This window comes from Akanthomyces muscarius, chromosome 1 (genome assembly GCF_028009165.1).
Source record: "Akanthomyces muscarius strain Ve6 chromosome 1, whole genome shotgun sequence".
Taxonomy (NCBI): domain Eukaryota; kingdom Fungi; phylum Ascomycota; class Sordariomycetes; order Hypocreales; family Cordycipitaceae; genus Akanthomyces; species Akanthomyces muscarius.
In genome coordinates, this window is record NC_079241.1 from 4,225,488 (window position 1) to 4,249,467 (window position 23,980).

At 54.3% G+C, this 23,980-nt stretch overlaps 7 protein-coding genes across 7 annotated transcripts; 3 read left to right on the forward strand and 4 right to left on the reverse strand.

Annotated features, from left to right (window-relative positions):
* Positions 1 to 572: 572 nt before the first annotated feature.
* Positions 573 to 3,505, forward strand: LMH87_006430 (uncharacterized protein; the record flags this gene model as incomplete). The annotated part of the gene is made up of 4 exons (XM_056204314.1): positions 573 to 671; positions 731 to 1,071; positions 1,133 to 2,957; positions 3,014 to 3,505. 4 exons carry the CDS (start codon positions 573 to 575, stop codon positions 3,503 to 3,505), a joined length of 2,757 nt encoding a protein of 918 aa, XP_056059683.1.
* Positions 3,506 to 4,215: 710 nt separating this feature from the next.
* On the reverse strand, positions 4,216 to 5,700 carry LMH87_006431 (uncharacterized protein; the record flags this gene model as incomplete). Its single annotated transcript, XM_056204315.1, has 5 exons — positions 4,216 to 5,007; positions 5,077 to 5,199; positions 5,264 to 5,350; positions 5,500 to 5,565; positions 5,626 to 5,700. 5 exons carry the CDS (start codon positions 5,698 to 5,700, stop codon positions 4,216 to 4,218), a joined length of 1,143 nt encoding a protein of 380 aa, XP_056059684.1.
* A 720-nt stretch (positions 5,701 to 6,420) lies between these two features.
* LMH87_006432 (uncharacterized protein) lies at positions 6,421 to 9,620 on the forward strand (the record flags this gene model as incomplete). The annotated part of the gene is made up of 2 exons (XM_056204317.1): positions 6,421 to 6,736; positions 6,805 to 9,620. The coding sequence occupies 2 exons, from the start codon at positions 6,421 to 6,423 to the stop codon at positions 9,618 to 9,620; spliced, it is 3,132 nt and encodes a 1,043-aa protein (XP_056059685.1).
* Positions 9,621 to 10,209: 589 nt separating this feature from the next.
* Positions 10,210 to 12,457, reverse strand: LMH87_006433 (uncharacterized protein; the record flags this gene model as incomplete). Its single annotated transcript, XM_056204318.1, has 2 exons — positions 10,210 to 10,319; positions 10,384 to 12,457. The coding sequence occupies 2 exons, from the start codon at positions 12,455 to 12,457 to the stop codon at positions 10,210 to 10,212; spliced, it is 2,184 nt and encodes a 727-aa protein (XP_056059686.1).
* A 1,381-nt stretch (positions 12,458 to 13,838) lies between these two features.
* On the forward strand, positions 13,839 to 16,462 carry LMH87_006434 (uncharacterized protein; the record flags this gene model as incomplete). Its single annotated transcript, XM_056204319.1, has 2 exons — positions 13,839 to 14,348; positions 14,411 to 16,462. 2 exons carry the CDS (start codon positions 13,839 to 13,841, stop codon positions 16,460 to 16,462), a joined length of 2,562 nt encoding a protein of 853 aa, XP_056059687.1.
* Positions 16,463 to 16,683: 221 nt separating this feature from the next.
* LMH87_006435 (uncharacterized protein) lies at positions 16,684 to 18,478 on the reverse strand (the record flags this gene model as incomplete). Its single annotated transcript, XM_056204320.1, has 3 exons — positions 16,684 to 16,797; positions 16,861 to 18,333; positions 18,407 to 18,478. 3 exons carry the CDS (start codon positions 18,476 to 18,478, stop codon positions 16,684 to 16,686), a joined length of 1,659 nt encoding a protein of 552 aa, XP_056059688.1.
* Positions 18,479 to 21,246: 2,768 nt separating this feature from the next.
* Positions 21,247 to 22,849, reverse strand: LMH87_006436 (uncharacterized protein; the record flags this gene model as incomplete). Its single annotated transcript, XM_056204321.1, has 2 exons — positions 21,247 to 22,199; positions 22,264 to 22,849. The coding sequence occupies 2 exons, from the start codon at positions 22,847 to 22,849 to the stop codon at positions 21,247 to 21,249; spliced, it is 1,539 nt and encodes a 512-aa protein (XP_056059689.1).
* Positions 22,850 to 23,980: the final 1,131 nt, after the last annotated feature.

Below are 23,980 nucleotides of genomic sequence, written 5' to 3' on the forward strand. Positions count from 1 at the left end.
TAGGACGGACAAGATAGGCAAGTAAGACAAATGAGATGGCAGAAAACACAAGATGGACACGCAAAAGAGGTCCAATAGAATTGGTGCAGCAGTGATTAGGTGGCTAGCACTAACTAGTTACCACTGGCAAGCTACCTAACCAAGGTAGAGGCTCCGATACTTTTACTCTAGACAGCTAGCCTGCATTTACCCCGCCAAACTGCGTCTCGCCCAGAGGTACCCCCTGCTAGTCACCCCTCTCTACATTTACCCCATGACACCCCAAAGCCCAGAAAGTCCAGAGCTTCATGACGCCGCTTCTCGGACCGACCATCCAACCTTTATCATCATCACGACATTCTTCCGCTGCTCCCTGTCAGCCAACAGCCTCGTCGTCGTCCTTGTCGAATCTGCCCTTGCATCGCTTGCTCTCCGAGGGTATTCTTCGTTTTGGGACGACCTCAACTTCGTCTTGGATCTACCCAGCTCGTCTCCTCAGCCCCGCCGCTCCCTCCACCCCGCCTGGGTCTTCCGTAGGTAGACCCCGGGCCAGTTATTAGTAGACGATCTGTACCTAGCCGTCACCAGTCACCATGTCCACTGGCGGCGACGAGGCTTCTGCTGCCGCGCCCGGCTCGCTTTTCCGCATCGCCGATTTGCCAATAGAGACTCAGCGCGAGATTCTCTCTCATGTAAGTCACGGCCCACCACCGACTTCCCGCCGGGCCAACGCTCAACTCCATCGTCCCAGTGCTCTCAAGCCGACCTCATCTGCGTCGCCCTCGTCTCCAGACATTTCCATGACCTTGCTTCTGCTATCCTGTACCGGGACTTTCACATCATCTTCCCCGATGATGACGATCTTAGCTTCGATTCCCCCATCGACGGTCTCGCTGGGGGTCTCGATACCTTCACTACTAGCGAGTATGATTACTCCAGACATCTTCGGGACCTCTCCATGGACACCTTGAGCTCTGGTCTTAAAGGAGAACGATCCTATCAACCATTTTTGTATTCATCTACCTGCGGCAAGTTTTTCAACACTCTGCTCTACTTGACTCTCAAGAAAGCACACTTTCTCGAATCCTTTCGGTATGTCTGCAGCTATTGTCGCTCGTCATCATGCATATTCTGATAGTGGAACCTGCTACAGTTGGAATGTGCGAGTCGAGCTCAGCCGGCCGGTGTATAGGCGACTGCGAGAGCTAAAATCGCTTCGAACTCTGCACATCCGCATGCAGGCCGGCGACTCCTACTACTCGAGGCCACCACCTCTTCCTATAAGCTTCCACCAGCACCAATCGCCACCCAGTCCAATTTATGGCCACTCTCACTGGTCGAGCACGTCATACCCGCCTATCCAGTCATCTATGGCCTCGCCACATCCTATCTCGCAGAATCTCTCGCAGAACCAACCCCACACCCGATCCAGGTCTGCTTCCAAGAGCCGGGTTCCAAAGCAGCCGCAGGATGCCGCGAGACTGTCAGGGTTCAGCAACCTTAAATCCTTGGCCGTCCTGGATATTGACGACATGAACCTCGTGACAGAGATAGCGGACTCTGTCAAGAATTCGCATTCAACTTTGACAGAGCTAGAGCTGTCTTTATCCCGGGCTCTGGCATCTCAGGCCAGGAAAGCTTCGCATGAGTCGGACGTTGAGGAATCCACAGATGAAGATTTCCCCAGCGCGACAAACAATCTGCATCCAAGTTTTGCACCAGCTGAACCAGTTCGAAATTTCAGAGCTCAGGAGGAATGGAAGAAGCAGGAGGCTCTCCTTGGAAAAATTCTTGGCGTCGAGCCCAGTCTTCAGAAGAAGCCTCAGATGAAGCTGGATGCGTCCAATACCAAAGCTGGAGAGCCTACTAGGGACACCCCTCCGGAAGTGGCGCCAGGTGAAGAGTTCATCACTTCCCTCAAGGGCATTTCATCCAGATTGTTGACTCTCCAAAACAACCTGACAGAGTTTTCAGCATCCCACCAGGATATACTCAATACAATTGTACAGGCTGCGCGGAAATATGTGGAATCTGATATGCCGAGTTGGAAACAAAATCAGGACGAAGAGAAGCAGGCTGATGGTGGAGATGGCAATAACGAACACCGGCCTAGCTCATCTACCGTTTCCGGTTCTGCTACTACAAATCCCGAAACTTCTGGGAATGCTCTTGTGGTAACTTCGTTGGAAAATCTCAACACACTACCCGTGAGGCAGAAGTTTGGGAACACTTCATCTGCAGATGGCAACGTTAAGAGCAATGAGACTGCTGAGGAACTTGCTCGTGACGGTGGCCAGTTGCATCATACAGTCGAATCCGGAGACCTTCTATCTCCTGCGGAACCTTCTGCTTCTCCAGCAAACACTTATTTATCCGTGGACGACCCTGTCAGGCGTCGTCGTGACGATGTTTCCTCCTTGCGCGATCTTTGCGGTAGCAATGTGCCCACGAGCAAAGCAAACCAGATGGACGACTATATTCGCAGTACAAGAGGGCTCGCTATCGAAGTGCTGAGAATCGATCTGCTTCCCACCAAGGCCTCAGTTATTTGCCGAGCATTGAATCTGAGCGTCCTGAAAGAGCTGACTTTGCTCAATGTCGGCAGCCAGGCACCTATTTGGACAGCTCTGGCCAAAGAAAATGCCGCCAAGCCACTACCTCTTCGCAGTATTTTTACGGACAACGTTTCGACCACCTTTTTGAACTTTGCATCTCGCCTGGAGGAGCTTCACGAGCTGTTCCTACTCGAGCGCAGCGTCGATCACCTCCCCGCTAGCTTCACACCAAGAGCTTCCGTCACCATTGACCAGATTCGCCGGCTCGTGCTTAAAAAGCATATCCGTACACTTAAGCGCCTGATGATCAAAGATGAGTCAAAGGAGGCCAATTGGGACGCCAACGAGAAGACTATGATGACGATCTGCGTTCAAGGATCAAATTTGGAAGAGCTGGCAGTGAGCATGAACCGTAATGCAGTTGTGAGTACTTGTCCCAGAGTTGAAATATCGACAATCACTAATCCACGTTTAAAAAGCATATTTTCATGCAGTACTTCCACGAGCTGGTCAACCTACGTGCGATTAATATTCTGCACTTCAAGAACAACGACACTTGTTTATGGGTCGTTCGCGAGACGCTGCGCTTCATGGTGGACAACCTCTCGCACTATCCTAAAATGAAGCTCGAGTGGATTGCCATGGAGGATGACCGTGTGGACCGCGTGGTGCGACCGGGAGAGTCGGAGGACGAGGATTTTTGCAGGCAGCGACTTCCCAGGTCGGAGCAGCCCGTCGACACGGTGCCGTGGGTGGTCACCGATTCTGAGCCGCATCCTTCTTCTGGCCATGCCAGCGATGCCAGCCTTCCACTGTTCCCGTCAGACGCTCTTGATAGCGACGAGAGCGATGACGAGCTGCCCCATGATGCTGGGTCTCGGCTGCGTTACACGACGGTTGGTCCCATGCAATTTTACGACGTATGGGGTATCAAAATTTTTGAAAAGGAGATTCGAAGTGGACGATTGTAGTTTTTCTTCCTTTCTTTGATGTTGCTAATTGCTCTTTGGGTTTGAGGACGTGTTGCCTTCGGCGCAGGCTTTTTGCTTCCTTTTTGCTTCTGCACTGGCTGATCTACGGGCGATCTGCTCGTTATTGTATTTCCGGGCCTATCTCGCTTGAGCTTGCTGTGGGTAATTTTTGGATGAAACATTGATCTTTATTTTTGAACAAGTTTTTTGCTACTATAATCTGTTGGATCTGAATATCTCTTGGATCCTGTACCAGCCGCGGCTAAGCTGTGCTTGCCGCCATGTTTAGTTTTATTAAAATTAAGATTTGCGTCATTCATAATTATGGAAACTTCCGTCCTCACGTGGCAATGCGGCATGCAAGTGAATATAGGTATTCTAATGCGTTCTTTGTTCTTTTTTGTCCAATTCATAGTCTAGCGCTCTGCCGTCAGGTGTAGTCCTGACAATCCAGAGATTCCGGCTCTCGCTCGCTCCGCAACCCATATTCCTTCTCCTACTGCCGTCGCTGTTGGTACACGAATAAGTCATCTACCCAAAAACCCCGCAGGGGTCGTTCTAAGTTCCAAGTGAGTCTCATCCTTGCCCCGGTATCTTCGTTTGTGAAAGAGGCTCAAGATCCAACAAGAAAGGTCTCGTCAATAAACAAAGGGAAAAAAATAATGTAAAACGGGTAATCAAACAACCATGGGAATCATCCGCATATTTATTTACAGTCTGCTGATGATAGCAGAGGCGTACTCGCTGGTCTTGGCCTTGCCGCCGAGATCACCGGTGAGAGCCTTGCCCTCAGCCATGGTCTGGAAGATGGCGTTCTCGATCTGAACGGCCTTGTCGGTGAGACCCATGTGACGCAGCATCATGATCGAGGAGAGAAGAAGGGCGGTGGGGTTGGCAAGGCCCTTGCCAGCAATATCAGGGGCGGAACCGTGGACGGCCTCGAAGATGGAGCACTCGTCACCAATGTTGCCGGAGGGGGTTAGACCAAGACCACCAATCAGACCGGCGCACATGTCGGACAGAATGTCACCGTACAGGTTGGGCATGACAAGAACCTTGTCGTTGTAAGGGTTGGGGTCGGTAACCATCTTAAGGCAGGTGTTGTCGAGAAGCTCGGCGTCGAACTCGATAGCAGGGAAGTCCTTGGCGACCTGGCGAGCGACGTTGAGGAAGAGACCGTCGGACATCTTCATGATGGTGGCCTTGTGAACGACGCGAACCTTGGTGCGGCCAATGGACTGGGCGTGCTGGAAGGCGAAGCGAAGAACGCGCTCGGAGGCCTCGCGGGTGATGAGCTTGATGCTCTGAACGACACCATCGACAACGACGTGCTCGATGCCGGAGTATTCACCCTCGGTGTTCTCACGGATCAACACCGTGTCGACGCCGTCGTAGGGGGTCTTGAAGCCGGCCATGGAGCGGCAGGGACGGAGGTTGGCGAAGAGGTTAAAGGTACGGCGCAGGGTGAGGTTGAGGGAGACGTGGCCCTTGCCGACGGGAGTCTATGGCAACAACTGTTAGATTCGATGCGCAATTGATGGGCTATGCGACTGCCACAGGCGTGTACGTACAGCAAGAGGTCCCTTGAGAGCGACCTTGTTCTTCTTGATGCTCTCAATGGCAGCATCGGGAATGGCGGTCTTGCCATCCTTGATGATGGGGGTAACATCGACGGGCTCCCAAGCAATAGGAATCTGTTAATGCGCGTTAGCGGATGTGTGTTGTGCATTGATTACGGAAGAACGGGATGAGACTGACCTTGGCAGCGGAGAAGATGTCCTTGACGGACTCGGCAATCTCGGGACCGATGCCGTCACCCTCGATCAGGGAGACGAGGTAGTTGCCCTACGTGCAATGTAAGTATGTATGAATTGGGCCGGCCAAGAACCATGGCTCGACCGCCGAGCCTGTCTGGTACACATCGGCCGGCATTGTCGCGCAGCCTCAAAAGCAGCTTTGCCACAGGTCGAGCCAGGCGCGGAGAAAAGTCGTACCTTGGCATCCTTGGTGCCCTCGTACTTGGCAACGCGGTCGCCGGTGGTAGAGTAGAATCGCTGGTTCTGGTTGAAAGGCGTGTTAGCAGACCAATACGGTTTTGGTGGTTGGTGGTTCGTCCTTACAGCAACAGACCAGGTGGCAGCGCGGGGGGCGGCGCGCAGGCATTGCCTGGCGGAAAGAGAGCGAATGGCCAGCATTGTGAGTGTGGTGTGATGGGTTGCTGTGTCTAGAGAAGCAGAGAGCAAACCAGACCAGATGCGCAAGACGGAGAAGAAGACAAGTGACGCAAGATGAGAGGATGAAGAGGGAGGTGTGGACAAAAAAAAATCGCGGCCGTCGATGGTATCTCTGGTAAAGTAGCACCGAGTCGACACGCTTGGCTGCGGCTTGGCCGAGCGCACTAGCCACACCTACCGCTACCTGCATTTTTTTTTTTTCCTGCTCCCTGTCTTCGGCCCTTTGCTGGGTTCTGCCTCTGTGTCCGCCGGGGCTCCCTGCTGTTGGCGCGACAGTTTAGTGGAACTCCGGCCACCCGACTCGGAGCCGTCGGAAATGCGCCTGAGGATACCGAGACTGCACCAGCCACATGTAACGATGCACCTCCCCAGCCACACCCTCTGTCCTGCGGCAGCTGTGGGGTCGTTTGAGCTCCAGGTGGGCTTTGTGGTCATCGCGCGTCGCTGGCCTGTCGCTGTGAGCCTGGCAACTTGTGATAGCTTCGAGCTGCGACGATTGAACGATATACAAGACCCCAGGTTCGGGAGTATCCTGATTTTACACTACGAATTCCGCGACACTACCAATACAACATCCTGCTTCACCAGCCTGTCACTTGCTGCCCGTCACTTGCATGCGCCAAGGGGCCTGTCCCCTGAACGGTCTGCCAGCAGGCACGTCATCGCCGCCCGCACATCGCAATGGCTGATTTCGAGAGGACTGTGCTGGAATTTTACCAGCTTCCATCATCGTATCCGTCCGAATGGCCAGCCGACAAGGATGCCGACGATGCGGCAACGGACGAAACAGATGCATGGGGCAACAATAAGCGAACATCCCGCTACCAGGCTCTCGAGTCTGCAGTCAATGAGCGTCGCAGTTTTCTGAACGGCGACGGAAAGGGAGGGATGAACAATCTCGTACAGCGAGATGAGTCTGATCCCCTTGGTTTCTCAGACAGTGTCGTCCGCAGTCTGAAGAACCTCGGGCTGCCAGTGCAAGATGATATTCGCCTTCGTATGTATCCAGCAGCTTCCCCAACTAATTTTGTAACCCGATAATTTAGTCTAACCTTCACGCCATAGGGAACCGTTTTCTTCTTTCCTCGACAACATTCTCGCCAGCTTTATTCCTCTCCCAGATGCACTCGGACGCCGACACACAGAGCCTGTTGCAAGGATTAGATGCCCTCTCTGCTTCCATCGATCAAAAGTCTGCGTCACTCAAAGTCCTTGTCGAATCCAACTTCGAGCGATTCGTCAAGGCCAAAGCAACCATTGATAATGTCTACAAGGAAATGAAGTACCGCGGAGAAGACCCGCAGGTGAAGACGCACTCGCGACATGCCAGCCGCAGCAGTTTTCGCAACAGTGGTAGCAAACTTGCCTTTAACAACCAATTGGCTTTCCCCGTGTCTGACAACAGAAAGAAGAACGCTTTGACCAAGGAGAGTGAATTTGGAGTTCTCGGTATCAAGGCTCCACTGCTTGACGTTTCTGCCAAAGCCGAAGAAGTCTGGGGTCCTGCGCTTGGTGGTCGCGAAAAGGAGGAGCATCTCAAAGTTGTCTCAACCCACCTCTCAAAATTCAAAGAGTATGTCGACTTAAGCGGAACCATTGCGGATAGCATCAAGCGCAAAGACTACGAAAACCTGGTCGAAGGCTACAACCGCGCGCGGACGTTTGCCGACCAGGCTCGCCACTTGGGCAAGCAACTAAAAGGCGCCACGCCCGACGACACACAATTATATCAAATCCTTCTCGCAGCCCGCATGTGGCATGACGTCAATCGTCAAGTGGAGTCATTCAAGACTGAAATTTGGAAGAAATTGTCCTCATCTTCATCTCACTCAAAACCGAATGCTGCAGCTGGCCGTGTGCAAGATCAACATATTGAATTGATTGGCTTGCTTTTGGAGCTTGGCGTCAAGGAAAGCCCAATTTGGGTCTGGCTAATAAGTCGCTATGATCACCTGAAGAGCAAGATCCAAGTGACAGGTGAACGGCAAAAGACCGAAATTGAAGTCCTGCGACGACGGTTAGCGGCCAGCGAGAAGCCGACACCCAAGCAAGCCGGCATGTATTTGAATGGCCTCGGCAGGCAAGCCATTGATCGCAAAGCTCCAGTCAATGACTCGGTTGAAGTTATTGAGCTCTGGGAGAAAATGTACACTTTCCTGAGCAACCTCATCTCCTCACAAGGCATCATGGGTGAAATTGTCGAGTTTTGGTCGCTTGCTCAGGGTTTTATTGATGGCAGAACTCAGCGCACTCTACCCATCGGCTACAATGGAGAGTCCCAGGTTCATCACGAGCTATCGAATGAACGTGTCAGCCAACTATCGCAAGGCGCAAGAGAGCTTGTCGAGCAAATAAGAGAGCATATATATGCCTTCTTTGCTGGGCTTCCGCCTGAAGACATCTCGATTCTTCTATCACCTTTGACTCCCAACCCAAGCACACCAACAGCTAACAGTGGTGGTATTTCTGGTTCCCTGACGCCGACAGCCTTGCGTGACCCGCGCTTCAATTTTGATCCGAGCAATCCGCCGCCTCCATCTCCTAGTAGGGGAGAGCCGTGGGAGAAGCTTGCATTTTGGCCTCCGTGGTCAAACTCGCTCAGTGGAGTACATTACTTGTCCAGAATGCTTGCGCTAGTTGGGTCGGGAGCATCTGAGATGGCTACCATCGCCCCAGTGGCCGCTGCCAAGGGACCCAACCAGGAGATGGACAGGCTCAAGCTTCTCATCGGTGCTTCTCGAGAGCGATGTGTGACTGCACTCTGTGCAGCATGGAATCGCGACGCCGAAAACATCAAGTACGTCGAAGATTGGCAGCGTTCTAGTGAAGTGGGCGATGTTACCAGAATGCCTGCCAGCTTTGCTGCATTTGAGGGGACTCTTCTCACCGGTATGCAAAAGATCCTCTATATTGCGGATGCGACAACAGAGCAAGGCGCGCCGAGCATTGTTCTGCCGCCACCACCGAAGCTGCTTCAGATGGTTCGAAGCCAATACGTTACCACTCTTTACAAGGCTCTAAGCGGGATGGTGGAGAACGCAGAGCGTTCCCTAAAAAAGCTGGACGAAGAGGACTGGTCACAAGCTGCCACAGTGTATACCAGCACTTCATCGGCTGGCAAGAGCACACTGGATGCTGGTGATCGCAACGTCCGAATGCTATTGACTCTCAGCAATCTGCAAGCCTTGCGTTCTCAAGTCGTTCCAAGCCTGAACTCACAGTTCGAAAATGCCTTCTCCGTGAAGCTTACGGACGAGTCCAAGACTATCAAAGACGTTTTGGGCCAAATTGACGCTCGTCTGTTCCAGTCATACACGAAGCACTCCATCGAAAAGCTTCGTGACATTATCCAAACCGGCCTCGCGTCACCAAGTTGGGTACCCAAAGCGAACGAGAGACCGTCCACGGCCAAGCCCTACATATACGAGGCCCTGCTGACACTAGTGCTCGTGCACTCCCAAGTGTCTACGACGGCACCTTCCCTAACGCCCCAAGTCTTGAGCTTCCTGCTGGAACAAACATCACTGCAGCTGCTCGAGACGTTTCGCACGCGGCCCAAGTACACGCTCGAGGCGCTGATGCAGGCGACGCTCGACGTGGAGTTTGTGGCGCAGACCCTGAGCCACTACACGACAGACCGTGCCTCGGAGCTGCAGAGCCAAATCTATCAGGAGCTCGACGGGCGGACGGACAATGACGCACGCGCGCGCCTGCAGAGCGAACTGCCGGAGATGCGCAACGTGCTCAAGAAGCTGCGCGAAAATAGCAAAAACGAGTTTGCCTGTTTCAAGAAGCCCAAGAGGGCCGCGGCAGGGACAGCAACGGCCACCGCGACGAAGCAGGACGGATACAGCAGTGCGGGTAGCGCGACGGCAGGCTAGAGGATCTATTCTCGACGCTGACTACTCTGTTTCCTTTGACTTTTATTTTGATTATTGGCGGTTTATTTAATATCGTTGTTCCCATAGCAGGGCTTTTGGGCATTGGTCTCGGACATTGACATTCAGCGGACGTACAAATAGGAAGGATCGAAAACGGCAATCCGGTAGAAGTAGAGCAGAAAACCAATACGACGGAATGAAACGTATCACGACTTTTTTACATGCAACGAACGAAATTGTCCCCACACATTGCTGGAACTGTAGGCCATTGTTTGGAACCAAGTTACAAAGTAATCTTTGAAGCTGGCTAGTAGAGTATAGAGAGGTTCATACATCATTATTTTTTGGTTGCCCAATACTTTTTCGCTATCCGTATAACGCCGGGGCCATCCATCTTTGCTTAGTCCCCCCCCCCCCCCCCCCCATCCTTGTGTAGTGTGTCTGTGAAAGACGTTTTTTTCTGAAATGTTGAAAACGTCCAAGCAGAATCACGCAAAAAAAAAAAAAAAAAAAAAAACAATCGCTTTTCATGGCTTCATCGTCGTCCCCCCTGTTCCCCTTTCCCCTTGAAGAATGGTTGGTGCTTTTTTTATGCAGGTGAGTTTGGGAGGAGAAGATGAGAACAAAACATGAGTTCCAGAGAACGAGAGTCTGCGGGAGAGAACTGAGATCCCTTTTGCCGCGATTCAATCGAGTCGTCTATAGTCCCACTCTGTCAGTATGGCGAGAACGGGGTTTTATCGAGTCTTGGGGGGGAACGTACACTCCAAATCAAGTTTTTCAAAGTAGGCGACAATGGCAGGGTCCTGGCCCTGCGCGGCGGCAAGCTTGCCATTGTCATCGCGCATCGTCTGCGGCAGCGCCTTGCGGATGGCGAGCAGCATCTTGAGCAGGCCGGCGAGGTTGCCGCCCTGCTGGGCAAAGACGCTGGGGTCGCGCTCGAGCGGCCAGCCGGGGCGGAGGTGGTCCTGCTCCCAGGCCTTGAACGCCCATGTCGACTTTTCCACGCAGGTGAGGAAGATGAGCGCCGTGAGGAACATTCGGAAGCCGACTTTGGTCTTGCTATCGGTGAGCAGGCGGTCCATGTGGTTAAGGAGGCTCTTGGAGGTGCCGTTAGCCTTGCGCTCGGCCGCGGCGTTGAGCTGCATGCAAATCATAGTGTAAATGTCAGCGTCGTTTTCGTTTTGCGCCTCGTTGATCCAGCGCGCCTCAATGTTCTCCTCGGCGGGACGCTCCAGAATCGTCCACTGTCTCTCGCGATCGATGCTCTCAACGAGACCCCACAGCTCGAGCGCCTTGCTCAAGAGGTCGTCTTCCTCGATGCCTTGCTGCTCCAGAGCAGTCTCCAGCGTGATGCGGGTGAATTTAGAAGGCTCTCGTTCGATAAACAGGGGCAGGACGTCACGCATGTAGGACTCGATTTTACTGGGAATGTCCTCTGTATCCTGGTCAATCATGATTGCTTGCCGGAATGGTTCCGTGCTGTTTCTGGTTTCGGCCTGGCTCTCGCTTGGCTCGAGAAGCGCCTCCATTGTGCCGAGGACAATGCGCTTCTCTGCTTCTGGGAAATGAGAGACTTCAATCACGCTTCCGTTGTTGGTGAGTTGCAATTGCTCTTTGAGAAGATTGATGCGGTTCTGAGACAGCACCACTTGGACTCCCGCTGAGTACAGATCAAGCTGCTCATGCAGTCGCGTGCGAACACAGCCTGTCCGCCACACACGAGGGGCCAGAACTTTTCTGCACGTATCGCACGGGTTTCCTTTTCCACAGTTCTTGCGAAGAATACGACATCGAATGCAGGCACCGATTTTTCGAACCTCTTGCACCTCTTTCCGACGTGCTGGGGTGAACCTGGATCGGGAATGGCGAGGCCTGCCCAGTATCGAGGCATCACTAGTGTCCATACGCACGCCGCCCCGATTGAGAGGCGCTGGCGGTGTCTGATGCTCCGCCAGAAGCGGGACAGCGGCAGTAGCCGTGAGGTAAGTCATTTCGCCCCAAGGCTGGGCGATGTTGGCGTCATTTGCAGCCGGTGGGGAGACGTCGATCATGGGGTTGGACTCGGCAGCAGGAGGCGTGGCGGGAGCGTCTTCTTCGGCGTTGACTAATTGAGGATCGAGGAATGAAGGGTTCAGACGAGCTGCTGCTGCAACGGCGACAGAAATGTTGGACGCGTCGGGAGAGGAGTCAGTCGCAGGCAAGAGTGCCTGCAACCTCTCCTCAGCCGACAGCTCCACACCATTTGACGACACGTGAGGAACATCCAAGTTGAAGTCGATTTTGGAGACATTCGCAGGGTCGGATTCGGGTTCGTGGGTGGCCCGCTTGCCATTGGCTGAGGACGTGTTGCGATCTTCGTAGCCGGCTGGCGGGTTGTCGAGGGTGAACTGCTCTTGTAGCTCGAATCTGCCATTCACATGCGCATTATCTGCGGTGGTGGTAGCATCTTGTCCTTTGGGTGGCACGCGGTTGTTCTCATTAAGATCAACCTGGCGAGAGGCTTCAGCCAAAGTCTCCAAGGCACTCCATTCCGCCGGCAAAACATTGGAGGGGACGGGGCGCGCGCCCCTAGGAGCATTTCCGTTATTCTGTCGTTCGGCAGCAGCAGCGCGAGCGCTGGTGATGCCGTGAAGCTCAAGGCAGGCGCGCATGCGATCCGAGTCGGAAATGGCAGGGCATTTCTTGGTGATGTGATTCGTCAGGCTGTCGATTCGGCCTTTTGGGAAGTTTTCGCCACATCGTTTGCAGGTGTGTTGATAGCGGTTACTGTTGTCGTTGAGTTTGGCCCCGCGGACAAAGTATTCGAGGATAAGCGGATTGGGCTTTCGTCCCATGGCGACGCGAGGGCCGTGGGCGGCGGTTGGCTGCAGTAGTGGGATGAAGGCGTGGCGGGAGTGGTGATGGCTGGAGGATTGGGCCAGGGCAGCTTCCCGGTGCCGTTCCGGAACGCGCACCAGGGAGATTCAGAGCTGTCCCAGAGAGAAGACGACGAAATGGCGCTGGGCGCAACGCAGCAGCGGGATACAAAAAGTGCAGCTCAAGAAGTGGCAGATTCGCCCAGATGGTGATTCTGCCAATTTTGACCGACAAAATTCTCACACCGACTTGGGACCTGGGAATTTTGAGGCGTTAGGCGGGGCGACTTTGATCCGCCCGATCTGGTGGGGCGATATGCCTGCACCGACAATGGCTGGCGCGTGGTCATTGAAAGTGTAAGCGTGCGTCTTGCATGGAATGAAAACCCGAGCATTCATTCTGTGGAAATTTCAGAAAATTGCACAGAGTAGCACTTTCATATTTCACGGGCGTTGAAAGTTGTAAACATCAAGCGACACTGTAAAGCCGGGCACCCTCGTCTTTCCCCGGCCATTGACTGTCACGTAACTCTCTGTCCAGCGAGGCAAGGACCGCGATTACAGGTGGCCACCCGCTGTAGGTACTTTGCGTTACCTTCCCTAGGTACCTACGGCAAGGTACTCCGTACAGTAAGTGGGTGTACTTGCATACCTAGGCTCCATGGAGGGCTGCTGGCAGTCGTCCCTCACGGGTGTCTGGTCTGGCCAGGTGCCGTGACAGGTGACAACAGTGAGAACAGCGCTGCGGGGTGCCTGTAAGGTAATAGCCTTCCCCCACTGGAGCCCCCCCGCCAACGCCCTCCGCCGTAGATTACCTTACCTAAAGGAAATGCAGCTCGGGGTCATGTAATACCGCCTGCACCTTTGAACGGCTATTGCAGAACGAGGCCACGCCTGGGCACAAGAAACGTGGCACAATACTGGAAATATTACAGGACCCATTTGTGACGTTGCGGTGTAATTCAGCCAACTTGTCGTGGCCCCTGTTTTGCGCAAAAGATCTCTTACCGGCAGGCTGGTTCCTCGTACTTATAGTACCTACCTGCCGTCCCTACCTTACCTGCCCACCTCTTACTAAAGCGAAGCAGCTGAGTTGCCTACGCATCCACGTAACCCCTCCAACCTTGTGCCTCTCCTCCTCTCTAAGCCGCGCCGATCGCTTGTGCCCCGCCAGCCCAAGGACACAAGACCGCCTGTCCCCAACCAGTCGACGCATCTACTACCAATTTTTTTTAATCCTTCGAGCTACCTACAGGCCGTCGAGCTGCTTCAATTGGACTTTCGCGCAATATTGCTACCTCCTGGGTGCCACCAGCTTAGGCCACTGCTTCTCAGCCGTTCGCTGAGCTACCCCGCCACCATGGTCGCCCGTACCGTCATTCCCATTGACAGGAACTGGCAATTCAAACAGGCCGACAAGCCGGGCGACGAGTACCGCGCCGTGTCCCAGTTCCCGACCAACGTTCACCTGGATCTCATGCACCACAACCTCATTCCTGATCCCTTCATCGGCAAGAATGAAAACGACGTCCAGTGGGTCGGCGAGGCCCAATGGACTTACAAGACGACTTTTGCCAGCCCAGATGTCAACGCTGGTGCCAAGGCCATACTGGCATTTGACGGGCTCGACACGTTCGCTACTGTTGAACTGAATGGAAAAGTCATTCTCGAAACCGACAGCATGTTTATTCCTGAGCGCGTCGACGTCTCGAGCCACCTCTCGCACACTGGCGACAACGAGCTGCTCATCACCTTTGACAGTGCCTACCTACGCGGCTGGAAGCGGGTTGAGCAGTATCCCGATCATGTCTGGAGCTGCTGGAACGGAGACAACTCCCGTTTGGCAGTTAGAAAGGCCCAATACCACTGGGTATGTTTTGTCGTTTCCAGCTTCACGCATTGACATGACTTTTCACTGACCTGTCCAACAAGGGCTGGGATTGGGGTCCTGCTCTGCTCACTTGTGGCCCCTGGAGACCCGTCAATCTCGAGATATACGAGTCCAGGCTCACTGACTTGTACACGAGCGTTGACATCGATGAGTCTCTCAAACGCGCCAAGGTCATTGCCCATACAACCACAGAGGGCACCGAAGCGACACATCTGCGGGTTGATGTGTCGCTTGGCGGCAAAGAAGTCGCTTCTGAAACAATCCCCGCTGACGACACGACGTCGATTACCTTTCACATCAGTAATCCTGAACTGTGGTATCCCGTCAGATACGGCAAGCAGCCTCTCTACACTATCAAGGCGACGCTCCTCGTCAATGGCACTACCATCGATAGCCTGTCCAAAAAGATTGGCCTCCGCCGCGCCCGTCTAGTCGAGCATGAGCTCAAAGACCAGCCTGGTACCAGTTTCTTCTTTGAGATTAACAACATTCCAATCTTCTGCGGAGGCAGCAATTGGATCCCGGCGGACAACTTTATTCCTCGCATCTCGCCCAAAAGATACCGCGATTGGGTCAAATTGGTCGCCGAGGGCAACCAATTCATGATTCGAGTTTGGGGCGGTGGTCTTTACGAGGAAGCAGCATTCTATGAAGCCTGCGACGAAATGGGTATTCTTGTTTGGCATGATTTCATGTTTGGCTGCGGCAACTACCCTGTTTGGCCAGAGCTGCTCGAGTCCATTGATCGCGAAGCCAGAGTCAACGTCACTAGGCTCCGTCACCACCCTTGCATCGTCATATGGGCGGGCAACAATGAGGACTACCAGCTCGCCGAGCAGGAAAAGCTCGATTATGACCCCAAGGATATGAATGAAGAGAGCTGGCTCAAATCAAACTTTCCAGCCCGTTACATCTACGAAAAGGTACTGGCAGACGTATGCAAGGATCTAATTCCAGATGTCCCATACCACTACGGCAGTCCTTGGGGTGGCAAGGATACCACTGATCCCACCGTTGGTGACCTTCACCAATGGAACGTGTGGCATGGCTCGCAGGAAAAGTACCAGAACTTTGACAAATTGGTCGGTCGTTTTGTTTCAGAATTTGGCATGGAGGCGTTTCCATCCGTCAAGACGATTGATGCCTATCTACCCCACGGGAAAAATGATCCAGAGCGCTACCCACAGTCATCCACCATTGACTTTCACAACAAGGCTGCTGGCCATGAACGCAGACTGGCTCTCTATTTGGTAGAGAATATGCGATATGGCCCAGATCCCCTTGAACAATACGTTTACTCTACTCAGCTTATGCAGGCAGAATGTCTCGCATCGGCATATCGCCTGTGGAAGCGCGAGTGGAGAGGTCCCGGCCGAGAATACTGCGGTGGCGCCCTGGTATGGCAGATCAACGACTGCTGGCCCGTCACCTCTTGGGCTATCTGTGATTACTATCTCCGCCCCAAGCATGCCTACTACACTGTCAAGAGAGAGATGGCGCCAATTTCCATCGGCATGACAAGGCGTGAGCATCAGTATCCCAAGGACAAATACACACGAGTATACATTGACACCAAGATCAAGGTTGAGATTTGGGGCTCCAACCTTATGCTGAAAGACTTGACTGTCGACTGCGTGGTCAAAGCATGGGATGTCGAGACCGGCGAAGAGACTTTTTCCAAGATGGTTGCGTCGTCCATGGTGCTCCCCTCAAATCGCTCAACGGAAATACATGCCATGGAGGTTCCTGTCAGTATACCAAATGCTGACCTCGAGAATCGCACAGTTGTGGCATCATATCTGTTCCAGAACGGTAAACAGATTGCCCGGTATGTCAACTGGCCTGAGCCACTCAAATACATGCATCTGCAGAAGCCCAAGCACCTCACAGCACAGCTCTCGTCAGATGGCAAGTCTATCGCGGTCAAGGCCGAAGTTCCAGTCAAGGGCGTTGCAGTTGAATGTGAAGACGACCGTGTCACGTTTGACGACAACTTGGTAGACATTGTGCCTGGCGAGGTCGTACATATTGGCGTCAACGACGCTTCGCAGGACACTACCATTACCACTCGTTACCTAAACATGCTGAGTTAGATAGTTGAATAGACGAATAAAAGAGTGACAAGATTCTTGAAAAGTGCCACTTCCCCAACATGTGTTACATTCTAAAAGTGCGAGTTTGACTTAGGTAGTGTTCTTTCATATACTGTAATCCTGACTTGGCTAGTTTAAATTGGATCAAAATATTCCGATATATACACTTCTGGGGCTCGCAACACAACTCTGAGTTGGTAAATATATCAACCCAAGCGCTATCATGCGTCCGCAACATTAACAACATCACCATGCTGCGTGACCGCCAGCTTCTTTTTAGCGATGGACGCCTTTACAGGGTTCTTGGCCGCAAAAATCTCGTCCAACTCCTCGAGCTGTTGAATACTATTAGTGACTGTCTTGATGTGGCAACAGATGGGACATGTGGGCAAGCTTACGGTTCGACCCTTTGTTTCGGGGAGAACAAAGTACACGTAGACGGTCATGATGGCATCCCAGATGATGAAGATGATGTACGTGCGCCAGCCAATCTTGGCCATGCTCACCGGCCAGGCGAACTGATTGAGCAGGCCGGCCGCGTTGACCGCGAGATTGCCAAAGGCCATGCCCTTGGCGCGCTGCTCAAACGAGAGCACCTCGACAATGTAGAGACCCTGGAGGGGCGTGACGCCGATGGAGAAGACGGCGCCAAAGAGGAAGATCATGGCCAGGGACGCGCGGGAGGCATTTGTGTTTGTGTAGATGGGCACGCCGTCGGCCGTCTGGCCGGCGTACGACGCGGCAAACTGCGCCGAGGCAATCGTCATGCCGAGCCAGACGACGGTGCAGGCCGCAAAGGAGAAGATGAGCAGCGGGCGGCGGCCGACGCGGTCGACGAGCACGGCGCCGCAGCACGCGCACACAAACTGGATGACGTTGTTGATGAGCGTAATGTTGCTCTGCTGGATGGGCTCCGTGTAGCCGGCATTGTAGAGGACGGAGCCGAGGAAGTAGCTGAGGACGGCGTTGCCGAGCCACTGCGCGAGGGCGGCGACGGAGACGCTGCAGAGCAGGCGGTACGCGGACGCGCGGTCGCGGAAGAGCGCGCTGTAGTCGTACCAGCGCTTGTCGGCGCCGTCGAGGTTGAGGGCCTCCTCGTACTCGCGCATCTGCAGCGCGGGCCAGACCGAGTCCGGGTCGCCGACGCCGTGGTAGCGGACGAGGAACGCGCGCGCCTGGTCCTGGCGGTCGTTGACGTAGAGCCAGCGCGGCGACTCGGGCAGCAAGGGGCAGAGCAGCAGGACGACGCCGCTGAAGAGGCACTGCAGCCAGGTGATGAGGCGCCAGGAAAAGGCGGCCGAGACGTCGAGGCTGCCGCGGGCGGCGCCGGCGGCGAGGATGGCACCGCCGAGCCACAGGCAGTTGTAGATGGCGCCGACGACGCCGCGGTACGCCGGGTGGTTGATCTCGACGACGTACATGGGGCCGGCGGACGCGGCGAGCCCGACGCCGAAGCCGAGCAGGAAGCGGCCGCCCATGAAGGCGCCGACGCGGCCGGCGGCGGTGCCCTGCACGACGGTGCCGACGATGACGAGGAGCGCGCCGATGGCCATGCCGGCGCGGCGGCCGAGCCGGTCGATGACGGGGCCGACGAGCGGGAGGACGGCGACGCCGCCGATCTGGTACATGGCGGCGACGATACCGGCGCCGAGGCCGTCCTTGCCGACGTCGTACGTCTTTTGGAAGTCGTGGTTCTGCAAGAGGTTGTTAATGAGCGAGGCGTCGTAGCCGTTCATGGTGGAGCACAGGAAGCCGACGACGGAGAAGAGGTACACCATGATCATGGCGGGCGCCCACGTCTTGGGCGGCTCCTTGAGGAGCGCCTCGTTGAAGGCCTCATTGCCGTGGACGACTTTCTCCTGGATCGGTGCCTGCACGTTTGTCCTGTCAGTAAAAGATGGCAAAAGAAGGTAAGCATTCATGGCGGAGCTGCGGGGTGCTGACCTTTTCAGGGACCTGGCCCTCTTCGTGCGAGGTTGACCGCATGGCCACCTCTTCCACTTCGCTGTGACCCATGGTGTGAAGAAACCTTGCCGAAGCCCAGCAGCAGAAGTCAGAACAAGTAAAAGGCAGGTAGTCTATACCGTTGTTAGAGCGAGCTCGATCGAACCATTCTCTCGATTAAGCATTGCGGAGGCGGGTCAGCGGCTCCATTTAATACTCGCCGGTTTTACTACCCGCGGCCTCGCTCACCGGCCTTTTTTTTTCTCGCACTGGTAAAGAAAAGCCAAGATGGAGGGGAGAGGCATAAGGCAAGGTATGGTCCCGGAAAGCGGGCGTTCCAGAACCACCAATCCACGCTTGGTGGCGCCAGCGGAAGCCGGCCCCAGGCAATACACCCTACGCTGACCACCACCCCTCACGTTGGCGGCCGGCGCTAGCAGGTCTTCTCCAATGGCTGCGTTTCCCGCGGGGTAGTTACTTTCATGTGTCGTTCGTAACCCTGTACTTCCGCTGGCAAGGGGAAAAACTGCCGGGATTGAAAAGCAGTGGCGGGGCGGCAATTGAGGTGCGCACGACGTGTACTCGCCAGAACGGGGATACTTGTTGGTGGCAGGCCACGTCAGGCTTGGGAACCCCCAGACAGTGTCATCTCCTTTGCTCCGTCACTAAGCGGTTTGCTCTCGACAGAATAGCGTTTGGGGACCGCGCAGGGCTGCAGATTTGAGTCTGGGTCCTGCAGCAAGGGTGATTAGCCAACCAGCTTCAGGAGCCAAGGCCTATAGTCGGTTGTGCCAATGCTTGACGGGAATGTTACACTCAGGGTGGCTCTTGTCTGTGGGTTTTGTTTCTAATCGGCGAATGAATTCAATGAGGCTCACAGACAAAACCATGGTCAACCGGTTTTGGTCAGGCCTTGGTGTACTAGGCGTTGCACCTGTGACAACTTGGCAACTCCAATTACTGACCGATACGCTGGAGAAAAGACACAGTTAGACTGCAGGCACTTGGGGCGACTGGCTGGTTATTACATGTGACAAAGGAGTCTGAGATGATGCTGGCCCGATGCTATCCAGTGCCGCAACTTGCCTTTCGGGCGCTCGCGAACCACTGGGGCATACCCAGTGACATATTCGGCCATGCCAAGACGGCTCCATGGTTGCAATTCGAGAGGGATACATGCACAGCGCCTATACGTTACGGCCGAGACGGCGCATTATCTCGGTTGGTTCCCGACGGCCTCTCGCAAATGCAACAAGTCAGCCATTATTGCCTCGTAACGGCCCGCGTGATTCTGTTCAAGAGATCAGCAACAGTCTCCGCTTCTGGGCATGCAGTTTTTGGCTTCAGCCGCGAGTCCTCGATTGGTCGAAAGCCGACGGTTCACCGGTGCAACAAAGCTACGAATGTAGAAGTTGCCGCGCTCCAACCTCCGAAATAATGGGCACATTTCCGAAGCCCCTCCCTGACATGTAGTTGCATTTTGAGGCGTCATGGAAGCTGCAGCGCCGTTTCGGTAGATCGCAGCTACCCCGGCTTGGGGCGCCGCCTCCGGAGCCTTGTATCGCCGGAGGATGCGTCCCGCGCGGGTTTATAGAATGCCGGAGCCTGTTCGGCACTACCAAGTAACATAAGCCCGCGGCAGAGGATGTGATGGCTTCAATAGTCAGGCGGTGATATATACCCATCGCCATGTGGTGGTATTGACCCAGCAGGGATACTGCCAGCGAGCGTCGGGAACTGATAACGCCGTTGGGGTACTTTCATCGCCGCAGGGCTAGTTGAAGACGGCCCGACCGCCTCAATATTGGAGATGCGCTCGTTAGAAAAGTCGACACGACCGCTGTTCAATACCGTTGCAGGCTATCCTCATCTGCAGTCGTCAGTCAATATAACCATCCATGACGCCACACTATACACGGCAGTTACACATGCAAACACAGCAAAAGTATCACGTAGCAAAATGTCGGAGCTCCTGGAGCCACGCCCGTGTAGATTCCAAAAAAGGCGCGAGCACATCTAAAGACGGGCCGCAGACAGGCGTGGACTATGATGGCCCTTTCAATCTTGCAACAAATGTTTCAATCACCAGCGAGCGAGAGACAGCCGCCCATAATAGGGGTTTTGCCTCTGGTCCGCTGCCCTGCATCGCCAGCCTACTCCCGCCCACAGATACAAAACGCATCGCTGACGGGAGACCCTGTCCTCCGCATCACTTCCCTCAAGAAGGGGGAGAGAAATGCTTCGTTCAAGAGACTCGAGGAGATGTTCGAGTGGCCGTACAGAGATTCGTTGCGCTGTTTTTTCGTATGTATTCGAGTTCGCATGTCACGGGGCACAGGCAAAAAAATAAAGGAGAAGAAAAGAATTCCGCAATCCCTCTCCAGCAGTCCTACCTGGTCAAGTTCACCGCCTTATAAATCACGTTCGATTGGCATCTTGAACGAGTCTCGCATCTTTGCGTGGCACGTCGTGTGCCAGAGATGCAAAGCTGGGTGGTCGGTCGGATTGTGAAGGAGGAAAAATCTTTTGCGTAGGTAGAGTGCAGCTACCCGCTCCACCAAGTAGCTCGCCTGGCAATGGTCCACTCAGTGTTCAAACAGCATGCAAGCCGTGCCAACAGGAATCTACTTGCATCTTTGAAATTTGTCAACAAAAATTGATTCGAAACTGAAGGACTTGTACCTCTTGACTCGCGCTCACTGGCAAATGGGGAATTGGCCACTATTTTCCATGAAACGTGCGAGGAAGTGACAGTCTGAAGCTGAATACAATGGCAGATACTACGAGCAGATACTGCGCATATTGGATATTACATTGAAACCATTGCCCCATTGCACAATTTAAATGGCTCCTGCTCGAGCAGCCTCTCCCGCATTTTCATACACCAGCTCCTCCATCTTTCTCTTGGCCTTGCCCAGGCTGTCCTCGCCAACTCCCATTCTGCGTGCAACGTATCTCTGGGCCACAATACCAATTGATAGAGAAAGTGTCTCTTCGATCCATTCGGCGACCCATTCTCTGGGATCAACAGCACCGCTATCAATAATGTCACGGATTTCCGTCGGGATGGACAGGTCAACGTCTGCCTGCTCTTCATCTCCGGACTTGGGCGTGAGAGGAGTATTGGTGTCCAGCCAGCGTGCCCACTTGGCAGGAATACTCTGGCTGACAGTGCCATACTCGATTTGATGGAGTGGATCAAGGATAAAAATGGCAAACGAGACCTGGCTATTGTCTTCCTTGCTGTCGTCCTTGTCGTCCTTGTCCTTTTCGGCCGATGCAGTACGAGCAAACAGCGTGCCGTCATCGTCCGTCTCGATAGCTTGGATAGCCAAGAACAGATTCGAAGTTCGCACAGGGTTGGTCTCGCTCAAGTCTTCCGTGGCCCTTGCTTTGGCCTGCTCTACACCTCCGTTGGCGGAAAAGTACTCTTCAGAGTAGCCCTCGGCATTGGCACGACAGAGCTTAGTGCCTTCCGTGACGCCCTTGATCAGGCCGAGCTCTCGAGCAGAGTCAGACTGGCGCCACCAAGGGCCATCTCGCCAGCCAGCATTGCTCTCGCGGGGTCGGCGAGAGCCGCTTTCCTGGCCACGCTGCACGACCAGTAGGTCACCGCCCTCGACTTGCGACATGACGCGGGAGAATACGCTGTGGATGAGAGGATCCATCGATGGATATCCGACGAGGTCGTGTGTGATATGGATAAGAAGACGCTCGTGGGAGCTAATGGGCGGGGCAATGGTGTTGAGAATGTTGGTAAAGGTTGGTAGTGCGCGATGGCGTAAATCGTCGCCTGGTAGAATGGGTCAGCAATCAAAGCGAAACTCGTCAGTGCACCAATTCGAAACATAGCTTACCATAATGGCGAAGGGCTCCAATGTCTAGACCTTTGAAGCCCCTTACCTGCTCAGCCCATTTCTTCGCATCTTCGTTCTGCTGGACTTCCTTGTAAGCGGCTTCGGCCTGCTTCATGGCAGCGCTAGCTGTGGACATGATACCACCCCACCAGCCGCCGCCTGCTGCTGCGGGCTGTTGCTGTTGCTGCTGCTGCTGCTGCTGCTGCTGCTGCTGTTGCTGCTGCTCGGCAGCGACCTTCTTGTCGGCATCTTGAAGCTCAGAGCTCGTGGCGCTGGGCGTGAAGCTGGCGCGGGCACTCCGAGCGCTGTCGGTCGACTTGCGCTTGTCTTCTCCAGCAGGAGCTCCGGCAGTTGGCCGCTTGCCAGCTCCTCCGAGACGGGGCGTGTGTGGACGAGAGGTGGGAGGTTCGGCAGCAAGCTGTGATTCGAGATCGGCCAGGATGTCTTTGTCGCCGGCGGCCTTGGCAGCACCGGCCTTGGAGCTCTTGGGCGCAGGCTTCCCAGCCTTGGCGTCGCTACCGATTCCAGAGAATAGGTCGTCGAAGTTATCGTCGGCAGCAGGGGCCTTTGTCTTTTTTGATGCCATTGTGCTGAGAGAAATGATGGGTTGAAGCTGGTCCTTGGTATGACGTTGGCGGTCACTCGGTAGATGGGGGGAAGGCCTCTGCGGATTGGTTACAGTTGGTGGGGTAACGACAGTTAAGGGAAGCCGCAGCGCTGAGCGGTTTGGTACTAACAGCGGGCGGCTGCGGGAGACAGGGCTAAGAGTGGATGCTGCAGCGCTGTAAGTCGGGCATGAACCGTCTTCTGCTGGTGCCTACCTAGGTACTAATAAGGTAAGGAAGGTATGTACGGGGGCAGCAGAGAGCAGAAGGGCCAAAAGCGTGGCACCAAGAGTTGAAAAAGTAAAAGAAATTTAAAAAAAAAAAAAAAATTTGCAGTCCAATAATACACCGAAAGGCAGCTTACGCTGTGCATGGGAAGCGCCTATGCGGTAGTTTTGCATTGTATCGTCTCCAATTACCGCCGCGTCAAGCAAACACTCGTTCCCGAGGTGAGTGTAGAAGCAGGGCACCAAATCAAATACTGTGGCATCAAAGGCTGGACCCGAGACAAAGAACAGTTAGTAGGCCCATTTCAAAGGGCGACCGTGACAAAGGGGCATCGGCCAGGCGCAAACTACGTACTACATGCCTACCTACCTAGGTACCTAGGTGCTGTGGCCTGCAGTACGGAGTAGACCACTGTAAAATACTGGTAATAAAATCTCAACAGGAGGCGAACGCCAAAAGAGGACTAGCGCAGATTCGCTGGAAGCGGCAATGTGATTGGGCGGGGAGCACGACTAGAATCTGTGCACCGTGGTGGCCGCGGGAGCCTGCGAGCCTGCGAGATGGGAGACGGGGCGGCTGGGAAACAACAAGACCGCATCTTGTAGCACGCGAGCACGCGTAGGAGTATACCGCTACAAGTCCACTGCAAGAAGAATCCAATTTTACAAGCATCTCAGCTCTCACAGTGTAACAGAGTGTGGCTGGTGCAGCAGTGCCAGTACTGTAGGTACCTACTCCCAGTCAATGGGGCACGGCGGTACGTACCAAAGACCATAAACAAGTGGGCCCCGGGAACCTTGGCTTATTCCAACCACGACACCTCGAGCAAAAACGAAGGCCAGGAGAACGAGTACAGCGCGAGCAACGACACATCCTGAAGTCTT